Below are 17,839 nucleotides of genomic sequence, written 5' to 3'. Positions count from 1 at the left end.
CCTTTATTAAACAAAACATCCATTAACCTAAGCATAACACATTCAACACTCAACACTAATAATGAAAAATTTTAAACTAATAATCGAGACGCTTTTGAATTAAATTAATTATTAAATTTGAACTATTGAGATGCTTCTAAATTAAAATATATTATTTTTATGCTTTTATTTTTTCTGGTTTATCCTTTATTTATTCTATCATTTGTTAATTTTTTTTTCTTTTTAGTTTGAGGTTTGTTTGTTTTTAATTTTCTCTTTAAAATAGTTTGGTTTGTTCAGAGCATTTTTAATGCACAAATTATTAAAACAATTTTTAACTGATTATCCTGTATCCAAGGATAAGTTTTAAAAACTGTTGGTGCCAATCCAAGAGCCAGCTAATGTTGCTAATGATTAACAATTTGGTTTCAAACCATTACACAAGCAGCATCAAAATATTTTCAGCATTATAATTTTTTATATTATAATTTTTTATACCTGTCACAACTATAACAATTAACATATAAAGTTTTATTTATTGTTTTTATTTATTTATTATGAGGCATTTAATAAGTAAAACAGTTATTACATTTTTTTTTAAATTCAAATTTATATTAAGAAATATTTATATTATAAAGTGAAAAAATTATCTTTTAAAAAATATAAAATTAAGATAAATATATAAGAAATTACATTTTTAAATTGGTTTTCTAACAGTTGAAGTTCGGCAATTCGTTTTTCCAACTCAACTGTATTTTTACAAGCATTCTCTAAGCGTTGAGAAAGTTGCTTTGTGTCACTTTCTTTCAACGCCAACTTTTTTTGCAAATTACTTATACTTGATTGAAGTTCACTTTTTTCTGATACAAGAATTCCAATGGTTTGAATATGTACTTCCAGTTGCTCTTTAAGTGCACGTTGCTCATTCAAGTGATTAACTGAAGCTAGTTCATTCTTTAATTTATTTTGAAGAACAAGAATTTGCTTTCGTTGCTCATTCACTTGGTTAGTAAGTATGCTGTTTGCACGTTTGTATGATGCTAGATTATTTTGTAACTCCTCATCCTTATAAGAAAATGCACTAAAGTTACTTATTACTTTTTTTAATTTAAAACATTTAAAAAGATTTTTAAACAATTAAAAGATTTTTAAACATTTTAAAAGATTTTTATACCTTTGTTGATTCCTTAGCACTTAATGGTGTTGAATAAAGAGAATTTTCTGAAAATATATCGGTTCCATTTTCAGGTTTGGCTACCTCAAAAGAACTTTCAATAACTTTTGCCTGTTCATTTTCCTTATCAAGATCAACAGGTGTAGTAAACTGAAGTTTTTGATTTACTGTTTGAGTATGATTTTCAGGACTCTAATACCAAATAAAGAAAATTTAAAAATGATATACATATATTATATATATTATATATATATATATATATACATACATATATATATATATATATATATATATATATGTATATATATATATATATATATATATATATATGTATATATATATATATATATATATGTATATATATATATATATATATATATATATATATATATATATATATATATATATATACATATATATATATATATATATATATATACATATATATATATATATATATATATATATATATATATATATATATATATATATGTATATATATATATATATATATTTGTATATATATATATAAAGACATTAGCAGGAGTAAATGAGTGCACAAGCAGTGAATTGCCCGTCTAAAACAGACTTGGTAGGTAACAAGCATTTTTGCTATTTTATTTGATATTCAAATAAAAAAAATCTTAGATAAAATAAAATAAATTACATTTTAGTAATAGCTTTTTTAGTTTTACACTGTATGTTTTGTAACATATCATAAATATATCTGAAAATAATCATCAGCAACCGTTGTTTTTCTAAAATTTATTTATTCAAGCATCAAACCACTTTCTAGAAAAATTGTTAAAAAGAACATTGCATTTGACAAAATTTTATAAACTCTACTTCAATATATATTTTTAGATCGCTTTTTTATTGAAAGGATTTATTATTTTATAAATTTTATAGTGTCAAGTTTCTGCTTATTTTTGTATTTGAAAAATTTCTTCATTACTATTCTTTTTTGTGAAACTTTTTTTTCTTATTTGAAAAGTTTAAAAATCATGCTGAAATAGCTATAAGCAAGAGAACAGTTAAATATGAAAAGACTTTAGTAATTAAAACTTGAATGAGCGAGTTTGAAATTTTTAAAATTGCTTTTGTGACACTTATTTCAAATTTTCATAACTTTATTAAAAAAAAAATCTAATTTAACTTTTAAATAAGCATGTATTTATTAATGTCTCTTTTGATTAAGTTTTGATTAAGAAAAAAAGTAACTATTATAAAGTATTATAAAGTATTTTTGCAAAGTTTTTATTTAAATATATAAAATTTATATTTTTTTAAAAACTTCTAATGCTCTTTAGTTATATTTTTTAAAGTTTTGACATTTTTTTGATATTCAACACATTTTGCAAAAATCTTCAATTACAAACTTTTTTACCTTTAGACCCTCACAAAATGTAAAAATGAATAAACATTTTTTTTCTTTTTTTATATTATTATGTAATTACATAATACTTATGTTTTTTACAATTTTTTTTTAACGAAAGTAAAATACAACTCAATCAAAAAACTTTGCTGTTTAAAAAAAAACTTGTAGACACGGGTGCAGATGATCACTTGCCATTCCTGCCAAGGCCTATATATATGTCAGTCTTTCACAAGAAGACGTGCGATCGCACAAAATTATATGACCACACAAAAAATAATTTGTTTTAACAATTTGACCACAGCTTTTGGCATATTTTCAAAATTTAAAAATGCGCTACAAAAACTTACTTAAACTTATCTAAAAAAAAACTTTAAAAAAGAAAAAAAAATCTTAACGAAAGAGAAAATAAAAAAAAAAACTTAACTAAAGCAATCACACACACACACAAAAAAAAACTCAAACAAACTAAAATCCTTTATCTATTTAATTTATGCATTAAAAACCCATTTCATTCTTTGTTTTAACATTTGTACTTTGTTTTTTGTTTTTTAATATGTTTAAAGATAAACATTTATCATAAAAAATACATAATTATACAAGTAAAAAAAAAACACAGTTTTTAATACTTATTATAAAAATTCATTAGAAGTGTTTTGTTACTTCATTAAAAATTGTTTCGATAGTATAAAAGCATTCAAGATCAAACTTATGTTATTGTAACGGCTTTCAAAATTATTTGTTTTCAATGAAATTTTGTTTATCTTTTCAAACACATTAACTTTAATTATTCTTATTTTAAAGTTCGTCAAAAAGACTTTTGTTGTCGTAGAATGTCATCGTTTATAAAAACAAAACAACTTTTTATTTTTAATAACGTTTATTATAAAAAATGCACACTTAAACAATTTATATACTATAAATTAAAAAAATATATACAACTGCCAATTATACTTAAAAAAAACCATTATCAGTAAATTGTTACTTTATTTAAAAGCGTTTCGCTAATATAAAAACATTCGTTCAAAGTTTTGATGTAATTTATTTTACTTAAGGTATAATATAGAATACTTTTCATTCAATGTTTTTTGAAATAGCCGCGGTCAAATTGTCAAAGCAAAATGTAATTTGCCCGGTCATATACGATCGCATGTCTTCCAGTGAAAGACTGTGTGTGTGTGTATATATATATATATATATATATATATATATATATATTTATATAAATTGTTAAAGCTACATATTTTTTACAACTATAAGTTTTATACTAAATACAATCATCAGGTAAAAATGTGATTTTTTTCTTATATAGAAATAATTTTTGATTATTTATTACTATTTATTTCACATATATATATATAATTTATATATATATAATGCGGTAGTGGTGTAGTGGTAGAGCGCTTGGTTCATAAGTGAGAAGTTCTGAGTTCAATCCCCACCATGTCCCTGGTAGTACCGCGCTCAACTTGTTTCTTGTCCGTGCAGCGGCCTTGTTAGTTGAGGTTCGTGTTTTCGGAGTTATAGAGTTGAGAGAGGGTTGTAACCACAAAAAGTAGTCTCCTTGACTGTAGCTGTAGTGGCCCTCTCGACCTTGAGGAGGTGAATAATTAAAAATAAAAATAAATAAAAAATATATATATAAGGGTGTATATAATATACAATATAATATAAGGGTATATATAATATATATATATATATATATATATATATATATATATATATATATATATATATATATATATATATATATATATATATATATATATATATATATATATATATATACTGTGTCTCAAAAAATTATCCGACCAAAAAAGTTTTTCTCAATAAAAAATGTTTACGCTCTAAATTATACTAAAAACAATGAATAGCGATACTTATTTTGTCTGTCATTTTAATTCTATTGGGAATAGTATGTTATTAAGCGTTCATTATATTTGATTCATGCTTCAGTTGGTTTATTATTTGACCTAAAAGAAACTTAGTACTGAATAAGCTTGTAAAAAAATTATCCGACCAAGCCATATTTATAAAAGTTTAATTAATTTTATGTGAAATTTGTTGAAATATTTTAGCAAATTTTTATACAATTAATGAAATTGATAACAAAAAACTGTTTTTTTGTAGTAAAAAAAAAAGTTTTGTATAAAAAAAAGGTTTAATGTTTTTTTAAATAAAATGGTTGGAGGTAAACGTCACTGGACTGTTTCTCAGAGAAATTTAGCTGTCGATCTAGTCAATCAGGGTAAAACCTATCGTCAGGTGCAGCAAGAGACTGGAATTCCTCATAATACAGTATCCGACATAATGAAGAAGTATAATTTGATCGGAACAACAGCCACAAAAGAAGGCCAGAGTCGCAAAAAAAAGACTTCTAAGAGTTTTGATAGAAACTTAATTATACAAGTCAAGAAAAATCGCTTCATTTCTGCTCGAAAACTGGCTGAGCAAGCTGAAGAGAATTATGGAATCAAATTATCCCATCAGACAATCAGAAATCGTATCCGAGACCAGGGATTTCAAGGACGACTTGTGCATAATAAACCATATTTGAGTAAGAAACACATGAAAAGAAGATTGGAGTTTGCTAAGAAGTTCAAAAATATGCCGTTAAGTTTCTGGAAAAAGATCCTGTGGAGCGACGAATCGAAATTCAACTTAAAGTCATCTGATGGAGCCCAAAAAGTTTGGAGAAAAGCCGGAGAAGCCTACAAATTAAGCTGCGTGAGAGGAACTGTCAAGTATGGTGGCGGTAACGTGATGGTATGTGGTTCAATGGCTTGGAAGGGTGTTGGAAAACTCCAATTTATTGATACTATAATGGATCAGGTGCAATACAGAAACATATTAAAGCAAAATTTGAAGTCATCTGCTCGAAAACTTCGGCTAGGATCTCATTTTACATTTCAGCAAGATAACGATCCCAAGCATTGTGCCACTAAAACAAAGGAGTGGTTTGCTGAAAATAATGTTGAGGTCTTGGAATGGCCTGCACAATCACCGGACCTTAATCCCATTGAACATTTGTGGGAAATTGTAGACCGAAAAATTGGAGATTGGTCATTTTCCAAAAAAGAAAACCTCAAAGTGACAATTGAAAAAGCCTGGGAAAAGATTCAATCAGAAGAAACAAAATCTTTAGTCGAATCAATGCCTAGACATCTAGAAGCTGTAATCCAGCAAAGGGAGGCCCAACAAAGTATTAAAATAATTGTTTTGTTATATAATAATTTATTATGGAACAAATAATGCGTTTGGTCGAATATTTTTTTGACAATAAAAAAACGACCTAAGTTCATTTATTTAAAGACTGAAAACTTTGTGATTCATATTTTACATTGAAATAAAGAAAATCTATTTAAAAACATGTTCTTTTATTTTTATTAATCTTGAGTTTACCAAAAAAGTCTAAATTTACGAAAATACAGCACTTTTTTCAGGAAAAATATTTAAAAAAGTGTTTGGTCGGATAATTTTTTGAGACACTGTATATATATATACATATATATATATATATATATATATATATATATATATATATATATATATATATATATATATATATATATATATATATATATATATATATATACATACATATATATATATATATATATATATATATATATATATAAGGGTGTATATCATATATATATATATATATATATATATATATATATATATATATATATATATATATATATATATATATATATATATATATATAGATCTATAGTTTGTTGGCTTTGGGAAGAGCGGAAGGAAAAAAGTGATTCTTACGCCAACACATACGTCACTTTTAATTACTTTTGACTTTCGTCCAACATTTTCGTGTTGGACGAAAGTCAAAACCATTAATTTAATTACAAATTAATTGTTATATAAAAAAACCACAAAAACGCAAATTTAATTGACCGGAATGTTTTTAAAAACATTCTGAATGTTTTTAAAAACATTCTGAATGTTTTTAAAACATTCTGAATGTTTTTAAAACATTCTGAATGTTTTTAAAACATTCTGAATGTTTTTAACAATATAAACAATGTTTTTATTCTTATTTTTTTTAATAAAATGTTTTTATTTTTATTTTTTTTACTGTAAATTATGCGCGGAGTGTTGCTACATCGACTATCTTATAGCCTGACTCAGAAGGGAGTGCTGCTACATCGACTGACAAATAGCCTTTTCTCAACTCAAGATTAATAAAAAGACACATACGTCACTTTTAATTACTTTTGACTTTCGTCCAACATTTTCGTGTTGGACGAAAGTCAAAACCATTAATTTAATTACAAATTAATTGTTATATAAAAAAACCACAAAAACGCAAATTTAATTGACCGGAATGTTTTTAAAAACATTCTGAATGTTTTTAAAAACATTCTGAATGTTTTTAAAAACATTCTGAATGTTTTTAAAAACATTCTGAATGTTTTTAAAAACATTCTGAATGTTTTTAAAAACATTCTGAATGTTTTTAAAACATTCTGAATGTTTTTAAAACATTCTGAATGTTTTTAACAATATAAACAATGTTTTTATTCTTATTTTTTTTAATAAAATGTTTTTATTTTTATTTTTTTTACTGTAAATTATGCGCGGAGTGTTGCTACATCGACTATCTTATAGCCTGACTCGGAAGGGAGTGCTGCTACATCGACTGACAAATAGCCTTTTCTCAACTCAAGATTAATAAAAAGACACATACGTCACTTTTAATTACTTTTGACTTTCGTCCAACATTTTCGTGTTGGACGAAAGTCAAAACCATTAATTTAATTACAAATTAATTGTTATATAAAAAAACCACAAAAACGCAAATTTAATTGACCGGAATGTTTTTAAAAACATTCTGAATGTTTTTAAAAACATTCTGAATGTTTTTAAAACATTCTGAATGTTTTTAAAACATTCTGAATGTTTTTAACAATATAAACAATGTTTTTATTCTTATTTTTTTTAATAAAATGTTTTTATTTTTATTTTTTTTACTGTAAATTATGCGCGGAGTGTTGCTACATCGACTATCTTATAGCCTGACTCGGAAGGGAGTGCTGCTACATCGACTGACAAATAGCCTGACTCGCAAGGGAGTGTTGCTACATCGACTGACAAATAGCCTGACCCGCAAGGGAGTGCTGCTACATCGACTGAGGGTTTGGTTGGGGCAGGCAGTCTATCATTATTAAAAAAAAAAAATTCCGGTCATGCATTTTAATTTTTACTTTTTGTCTACAAAATATGGAAAAAACTTTCGGACAACATCTAAGGGTTCTATATATAAGTGTGTATATAAAATATATATCTATATATACTCATATATATTCATATATATATATATATATATATATATATATATATATATATATATATATATATATATATATATATATATTTATATAAGTTTTAAGAATAGGGACAGATCAATTTTTGAAAGTATAGGGTGTTGGATGCACCCTAATATATATATATATATATATATATATATATATATATATATATATATATATATATATATATATATATATATGTATGTATGTATAAAGACACACACATATAAATAAATACAAATATATAAATTAGATATTAAACTTTTTTTAAATCAGTAATTAAAATTTAAAGAAACTCACATTTTTTGACTTCAACACAATGGGTGGTGTTTTGAATATATGATTACTAAAATTAAATTAAAAACTTTAATTTCAACAAAATTATTATTAACAATTTTTTAGTTAAAAAAATAGCAGTCTGCTTGTTTGAAGCTACTGAACCAATTATTGTTTTGAAAAAAAAAATCTAAAAAATGTTACTATTTGTATTTATATGAGTGAAGCATGTTTCAAAACACCCATAAATTTTATATCATGCATTATATTATTAATGTGACAGTTAAAATTAACATCTTGTAACAAATTGTGATAGTTAAAGATAAATTATGAAAAAATATAGTAATTGAAAAAAATTGACATATGTAAATCATTTTATCATAGTTATGTAAACCATTTTATCATAGTTATGCATACTTTTTTAACATAATTAGAATGATGCTGCAAATGCTTACATGAGTATATTCAAAAAAAAATTTGTCATTTTTTAATTATACAAAATGCTGAATAAAGAACTCAATGATGTCAAAAGGACAATCCTCATGAAAATGGGCGACCACTAGCCTTAATTTTTTTCAAAACTTTGAAATGTTTGAGTGGTGAAAGTGTGTCATAAAAAATAAAAAATAAAAAAACGATTCTTTTGCTTGTCTTGCAGTTTTGTTATGATGAAATTTGTTTTGATAATTACAAAATTGTTATTGTCATTTTAAAAAGCAACATTTGCTAACAATTTTTAAACAGATTGTAAATGTATTTTAAGTCAATTAGAACACTTAATTCGATTTCACGTAAATAAAATATGGAATATGTTACAATTAAATTGTAAAACGCATGTTTTGATTGGATTAAAATATGAAAACACTATACATTTTTATAATTCCTTTAATAAAAACAATAACTTGTTCTAAAATACACTTAATATGAATTTCTCCTCCGCTCGTAGACAGGATAGTTGAACTGTTATACCAAAAAAATTTCTTAATACGTCACTGACGTGATTAGAGATTTAATTATCTTCAATGACCAAATTTGTTGTACATTGTTGTACATTATATAATATAAATTTTTTGGCAAAAATTTTAATCGCGCTTTTTTAAATATTTCATGCAAATTTTTCCCTCATTATTTAATATTGTCTAATAAAAGCAATATACAAAAAAAAAAAAAAGCAACCTAAAAACTGAACAAAAACAAAAATTTGAGTGTTAAGAAATGTGTAGAAACTTAAACTGCTAAGACCTCTAACTTTTTATCAGCCAATAAAAATAAACCCAAATGATAAAAGTTAAATGTGTTTAAACTTCTCATATAAATGTTGTTTGTTTTTATAAAACTATAAAAAGCAGATAACAGCAAAAAGATAACAAGTAAAATTTTTTTAAAAATATAAACAATAAAATTAGAAAAAATATATTGATTCTTACTTCTGTATCCCTCTCAGAATTTCAGCATCCTTTAAATAAAAAATAGTGAGACTTTATTTCATCTTATATAAATATACAGATGATGATATAATATTTAAAAAATCTTTTATGAACATAAATGATTTTTAAATGTAAATGTAGAGCTGTTACACAAAATATTCTCATTAATATATAGTTTGGTTTAACATTTTATGATTTAAAACATACTGATTTATTTAATACATATTTAATACATAATTGTTTTATAAATAATTTTATACTTAATATAGGGTAAAATATCTAAGAATTGCAATCAGTTAAATATCAATAAAAAAGGCCAATATACAAAAATAAGAAAAAAGGGTAGATATAAAGAGCCTTTTTGATTGAAGTTGTTATTTTATTTTTCGAACAATATGCAAACTTTAAGGTGAATTTAAAATTTTATTATCTTTAACAAAAAGATTTTCATCTTCAACTTATTGGCTGTGCACAAATATAACTTGTCTTTTTTTAAAAAAAATCACTATATTATATATTTAAATATTATAAGCCAGTAGCTTGCAATCTTGTTGGAAGTAAATTGTAAGCATAAAATTATAATATATAAAGTATTATACATTTTTCTAGCCCCAGCTACCAACTCGGGCTAAGTCTTAAAAATTTGCTGGGGCCGGGTTTGCAAAAAGTCTCATTTTTAGCCAGGGACAGACCCCCGGTCACTTACTAATTATGACCCAAATGCCAACTTGTAACCTTGGTACAACAAAGCAATTACAATACTTATCTGATTTAATCTTTTAAGAAGAACTTTTTCTATTAATTACTTAAAAGTTATTTTTATCACTGAAAACAACTTGTTTTCACTTTTCCAAAATGTAAGAATGTTTTCGCGTTCCCTAGTTGCTTTTATTGAACTTTCGGATCTTGCATTACATTAGAGATTATTAAATTTCTGTTTCTATGTATATTGATGGCTCATAAACTTCTCCATATGTTAGGAATGTTATTTTCTACTTCAACAATATCTTCAACTCTTGAAAAAACTTATCTACTTATTGATTTATAAGATGACCTTAATAGAAGTTTGCCAAAAAGAAACAATGTTCAACAATGTTGTGGTTGTATAATACAATGTTACCATCTAAAAAAATTAGTACTCTAAAAGGTTACATGCTAACAGGGTTTATGAGTTGATGAATTTACAACGGAAAAATCACAGATGTCCAAAATGAGTGTCTTGTTTTCAAAAGAACACTGTGAATAAATAATTCTTGTACTTAACACAAAAACTCCATTTATATATTGTGTTAGGACTAAGATGTCATAAAAATATACTTTTAATTAAATATATTATTAATAAACAAATATCTAATGTCACTTAACACTAAATTTCATTTTTATCAAAATGAGAAAAATGTGACATCTGCGGTTTTACCCTTGTGGTCTACAATTGTTACCAGCCATTCTTTAACAGTTAAATACATCAACTCACTACCTCTCTTGGTACTATGTCAAATGTTAGCCCAAGGTCCACAAAAAGAAATACTTTCTTAAACCTGCATTACAATAAATATTGCCTCTATTTTCCTGTTTTTAGGCTTAAATCAAATTGCATGTTATTCATAAATACACTGCTATTTATTTGATGGCATCAACTCTTTCATCAATCTTAAAATCCTCATTACCTGGTCAAACAGTTTTACTCATTGTTATAAACCACATTCTAGTATGCATCGAGCTTTTAAATCTTTACATGAAACTTTTCTTTTAATCATTTGAGATTTTACCATTATAAACAAAAGCATTCTAAAAATCTGCCAATATACCAGGAAAAAAATAAAAATAATATTAAATATTGCAAATATTAAATACTTAAAACAGTTTAAATTTCTAAGGAATTTAAACAATATTAGAAAATATGAAAATGTAAAACTTTTTGGTTATATTAACAAAACTAGTTTTAAAAAAAAAATCATTCTTTTGTTGGCTAATAAAAACTAGGTTTGAAATTAATACTACACAATTTGCATAAAACAAAAAACTTGGTTTTCAGTAAGAATTGCTATGCTAATTTTAAATATTCATTAGCATAACTTACCTGAGAAAGTATTTAACTATAACTAAGTAAAATGGCCTCAAACGGAACCATAGTTTGTTTTTCATATTCGGAAGATTTCCAAAAGACTTATTACTGCAAAAAAAAAAAAAAAAAAAGAAACATTTTTTTACTATCCTTTGTTTCTTTACTTATTTATTTGATGCAGACAACAAAGTATAAATATGTGTTTAGATAAACAATGTGATGCCATACTGAAATAGCCTACTGCGGGGGACACATACATCAACTATCTTATAGCTTATTGCCAAAATGGAGTGTTGCTACATTGACAGAGGATTTAGGCTTAGACAGCAACCTTTCCTTTAATTATTCTTTGTTTTTCTTTTTTTTCCTGAAAAATTCATATGGTATAGGGTAAGTAAAAAGAGTAACCAGTATGTATGCATTTATATATATATATATATATATATATATATATATATATATATATATATATATATATATATATATATATATATATATATATATATATATATATATATATATATATGCAGTAGTGGTGCAGTGGTAGAGCACTCACTTCATTAGTGAGAGGTTCCGAGTTTGATTCCCACCACATTTGGTAGTACTGCGCTCAACTAGTTTCTCCACGAAGCTGCCTTGTTCGTCAAGGTTTGTGTTTTGGAGTTATAGAGTTGAGAGAGGGTTATAACCACAAGTAGCCTCCTCATCTGTAGTGGCCCTCTCAGCTTTGGGGAGGTGAATTACAATATATATATATATATATATATATATATATATATATATATATATATATATATATATATATATATATATATATATATATATATATATATATATATATATATATATATATTAGGGTTATGACTTTTTTACTTTTTTTAAAAAAAAAAATTTCCTGTGTCACAAATCAATGAACTTTTGTTAGAAAACATTGAAAACATGTTTAATTCCTTTATGTTGTAAAAAAAGGTCACCCGCAATTAAAATTATGAATCGTCATTTATTTAATCTTGTTACTGCTACTACTAAATACGTTTGGCTTTGCTGAAAATCATTTAAAACTTGTGTAAATTAGAAGTATTTAGAACTTTAGGACATTTTGGAAAATTCCAGAAATTTCTGGAACAATTTAGAACATTCTGGAACAATTAAGAATATTCTAGAACAATTTAGAATATTCTAGAGTAATTTAGAATGTTCTGGAACAATTTAGAATATTCTAGAACAATTTAGACTGTGTATATATATAGCTACTTACAAGCTTATACAAGCCATTAGAATTTATACAAGCTTATACAAGCTATAACTTATAAGGCTTATACAAGCCATTAGACTTATGCAAACCATTAGAATGTAACCATATATATATAATTTGAGTATAAATTGAATAAAAATTTAAATACAAATTAGGTATAAAGCAAGTATATAACCTTTCATAAGACCATTCTCCACCCTCGTCTAGTGCCATCTTTGTCAATACTTTCCCTGGTGAATTCTTAATCATAATAATAGACACAACACAACATGAAATTGACATAATATTAATTTGTGATCACTTATGCTAATTACTTTTTTCACAAATTTATACTTCTATCATTACGAAATATATAAAACATTTATTTTCAATTTTTCTGTAGAACACCCCTAAAACAAACTCGGTAGCCATTGGTTGTACTAAAGACAACGACCCCATTTTACTTCCTAAAATAAAAAGTAAAAGAAAAAGACGTAGCTCAAACTTTAGGAAAGCAGCAAAAAGTCGGCTTAATCAATCAATCGGCTTATCAACTGTGGCACTCAGCACACCGGTCAAACAAATTGATAGAGAAAGAGAAATTAGAGTATCCATGGCAGCCTTTTTACAAGATGAGGAAATTACAAAAAGAGCCAAAAAAGAAAAAGAGAAAGTAAAAAAAGAGCAAGAACAGGTGATAAAAGAAGATACGAGGACAGAAGTAAATGAAACGCTAGAGTTTTTGTCAGAAAATCTTGAAACATTTCTGAATGAGGATTTTACTGACATTTTAAAATAATAAAATAATTTGAATAAAAAATGCTTAATTTAGTAACCAGCTGGAATTATTTGTGGCTGAATATTTTCAAATAATTATTGCCCTATCGCTTAGTTGATGAGGTTGTTCATGTGGATTCACGCATTTTTTAGTATATTGTACATTGCTAAACACAATTGCTAAAACATTGCGAAAAACAAATGATAGTTCAAACCGTTTAAAACTAATTTTACTCAATTGAAAGTTAAACCTTGCAGTTTGTAAACTTAAATTTATTTACCTAAAAAACTCGCTTTGATGTATTTTGTTGTGCATCGGGGACCTAAGAGACAAATAAGTACATAACTTTGTTTTTCTCTGTTTCATTATGGTAGTCTATTTAAACTAATATTATTACTTATATTCTCCCCTCCCTCACAACTATTTCAAAAGTATCTTACTTTTGCTGATTGTTTTCTGGAACTTTCTACTTACCCTTTAAAATACACTTTAACCACATCATTTTCATCAACCAATCACTTTGCATTTTTATCTACCAATCAATTTGTACTTTCATTTACCAAACGCATATAAATCTGTTAAAATTTGACTCAAAGAGTATATTCTTTATAGTTTCTGCATTTCACCGTTTAACCGCAACATGCGTCATAGAGCATCGTGAAACACTTTAGTAAACTTTTACATGCGTTTATCTACTCATTCGCGTTGCACAAACAGTCCACTTCAGTATCACAAATTTCAAAACTTTTTTTTTCAATCAAGATATGGTAAGTTGCATGTTCATTTTTAATTTTTATTTTTATTAATTTTTTTTTTTTTTTTTAACTTTTATTAATTAATATAAGTACAAAATAAGTATTCAGCACTTACTACACTGTTTGGTATTATTTTTTAGATTTAGACCCTAAAGACTACCTCTTGCACAATAAGTTCTACTAACTTTCTTAAAAGTATACCAGTACGTATCTTTTTAAAGGGGAGAGAGTTAGGTTGTTTGGCTTTACAGTAGCATGTCCTATCAAATGTTCCAACATAAGAAGGCTTTGACGACGTAGAGGTGGGTTTTACTTGCTTGTTTTGAGGATGATATCCCAACGGGGGTTTCTAGGAATGAGCATTAAAACATTCGAAACGCCATATACCAGAGTATTAAATCCTTATAAGGATCAATACTATATCCATTTCCTGACAAGAATCTAGTATCATACTACGTAATTTTCAATTTTATTTAACATTGATATATTTTTTATACTCTTTCTTAAAGTAAATATGCGCACACTCTCCCTATTATAATTAATGTTTGTTTTTGATGTTTTTTGTGGTACATCTGCTTTATTGTAGTGCTTTATGTTTAATAAATTAAGCTATTTTGTTATATTGGGTTAATTAGTTTATCACATTATGATTACCACAACGATGGCAATTATTAACAGTTGTTTTGGTTTTTGTAAAGAAATTTTTGTATATTCATCTTATGGATTTTAATAGTTTTAATTAATGAGTTCATGTTGCTTGGTGATATGTAGATTTATTCTGTTTAGCGCTGTTTGTGAATATAAACTAAATGTAAAACAAATATTTTTGCTATAAAGCTGCATATTTTTATAATACAAATTTACTAAGACAACCAACTAAACAGTTAAGTTATAATAATATCTGCATTAGTATAAAACAAATAACTCCATGTTAATGGCATTTATTCTTATTTAATATAAACTAAGTGTTAAACGAATATTTCCAGTACTAGGGTATTATTTATAGTTAAATGTTAACTAAGTATAAAACATAAAAGTCCATTGAAATGGTATACATTTTTAAAATACAAACAACTCCGTTAAAATGGTATATATTTTTAAATGAATAGCTACGCTATAACGGTATAAATTATAACTTTATTTTAAGTAAGTATTAAGTAATCATAATTACTTAATACTTAGTTAAAATAAAGTTGTTTACAAATTACTCGATTAAAACGGAATAAATTATATTCATATATAAACTAAGTATAATACTAATAACTACACTTAGAGAGTATACAGTTTTAAAAACGAATAATTTCACTAAAACGATATCAATAGTTAATTTGTATAAACAAAGTATAATGCAAATTACTCCAAGAAAGCGGTATAAGTTATAACTGTACATAAACTAGATTTAAAATGGTATAAAGTTTGAGTTAAACGTGAACTAGCTATTAAACAAATAACCCCACTTTAACGGAATAAATTGTGATTAAAAATTAACTTAGTATAAAACGATATTCTTAGATTAAAGGTATATAAAAAAATAACATAAACTATGTAAAAAACAAATAACTCCACTGCTACAGTATACATTTTTGAATACTAACCACACCATAATGCGGTTTTTAAAATATAATTAAATATTACTTAGTATAAAACGAATATTTCCGGTCAAAGGCATTACTTAAAAGAACTATACATAAATATAAAACGAACATTTCCCCGATTATAATCAATATTAAACAAAGTAAAAAGCGATAAAACAAATAAAGTTTAAAACAAATATTTCCATTTAAAGAGTACAAATTAAATATGAATATAAGTTAAAATAAATTTAAATTATATATAATAGTAAAGGGTATAATTAAATATAAACTAAAGACAAAAAGAAAAATTCTTCTAAAATGGTTTACATTTTTTGAAAACAAATTACTCCACTAAAACAGCATAGATCATAATCATTTATAAAAATAGATAAATCGAATAACTCTATTTATACGGTATAAATTATAATTAATTATAAACTAAATATAAATAAATACTTTCCCTGAAGGATATACATTATGATTTAATATAAACTGAAAGAGTTTTACTACCATAATATAAACAAATATAATACAAACTAATTATAATTTCTTAATAAACTATTAAGTGAATATTTTCAATAAAGCAGTATAAACAAAATTTAGATATAAACTTTATATAAATTGAATACCTGCGCTAAAATGGTATACATTTCATATGGCATAAGAGATATAAATAATCAGTGACAAGAATTTCCCCCACTTCACTTAATGCTTCTATACTGGGCACCTGACTAACTTTTTTGATTATTGTCTAACTAACACTAACTTCAATAAAATTATAACTTCTTTCTCACTCATGCTTTTACAGCTGCATGTGTTCCATAAAGTTATTGGGTTCTTTTGGGGTTCAGATGCGAAGTTATACAAGAAAAACCCTAATCGTTAAAAACATATGGAAATCAGTCCTGCCCATTCTTACCACTAAATTATAAGCTTTCTAATCTTTTTTATAATCTTTTTTGCATTTTCATTTAGGATTTGATGACCTGATGTGTTCCAAATAGTGACTAGACTTTTGCTCTAGTTGCGAACATTATTAAACAGCATTCAGAAGAATAAGGATGTCTGGACTAATTATCTGGTAAAATTTGAAGAGTCTCATAAAAGAAGAAGAATGGTACCTTTGGAAGAATATTCACTGGAAGAAAAGTGCAGAATGCTTCTCCAAAAGCAAACTATTGGACACTACCATTTCCTTGGACCAAAAATCAAAGGAACAAAGCTTGATAAAATACTGAAATGTTATGATGAATGTGTCAAGCGGGGAAGCTACAAACCCCTTGATAAAAATTTTGATATTACTAAAGTGGATGGAACATGGTTATCTTCCGAGGACAAGGCCAAGCGGTCAGTAAGACTCTACAGGCTAAGCAGCCAGTAAAGAAATGATCCATCCCTCTAAAAGACAAAAACTTTCTAATAGGTCATCCAACTCATCATCTTACTACCCTGGTTTTAGTGGTTCTGACTATGAGGCTGACGACAGTGAATATGAAAATGATGAAGAAGAAGATAAGACTACTCCTACACCAAGCAGAAAACATCATAAAAGCAAAATTGCAGCCAACTTGATGACCTACACAAGAGTATCAACAAACAAAGATGCTAACATATGCAAGCAATTAAAGGCACTGACATCCCAATTCCATGTCAATCAGCTATTTACAAGTTAACAATCAAAGAGGCAATCAAGCTGAAAAAAGAAATGATCGGAAAGGTTCATATGGAAAGTTGGTCCTTACACTTTGATGGCAAGCACATCAAGGAAATCGATTATCAAGTGGTTATTCTTAAAAATGAAAGAATAGAAATCCAATTGGATGTCCTGGGCTTGGTAGATAGTTCTATTGTTCAAGGAATTTCTTAAGT

The 17,839-nt window shown here is 25.7% G+C and overlaps 1 protein-coding gene across 1 annotated transcript in view; it reads right to left on the bottom strand.

Annotated features, from left to right (window-relative positions):
• LOC100205638 (golgin subfamily A member 2) overlaps positions 1–17,839 on the bottom strand; it is a 28,362-nt gene that overhangs the window by 7,339 nt on the left and 3,184 nt on the right. The window contains exons 3-6 of the mRNA XM_065791429.1: positions 9,565–9,593; positions 8,162–8,207; positions 1,154–1,345; positions 673–1,044 (exon numbers count right to left, since the gene is read on the bottom strand). Coding sequence (XP_065647501.1) covers positions 673–1,044; positions 1,154–1,345; positions 8,162–8,207; positions 9,565–9,593 — 639 coding nt within the window. The remainder of the gene's footprint in view (positions 1–672; positions 1,045–1,153; positions 1,346–8,161; positions 8,208–9,564; positions 9,594–17,839) is intronic.

The sequence above is a fragment of the Hydra vulgaris genome, chromosome 02 (assembly GCF_038396675.1).
Source record: "Hydra vulgaris chromosome 02, alternate assembly HydraT2T_AEP".
Taxonomy (NCBI): Eukaryota; Metazoa; Cnidaria; class Hydrozoa; order Anthoathecata; family Hydridae; genus Hydra; species Hydra vulgaris.
Note: the sequence above shows the minus strand (reverse complement) of the source record. Positions and strands in the feature narration are given on the sequence as shown.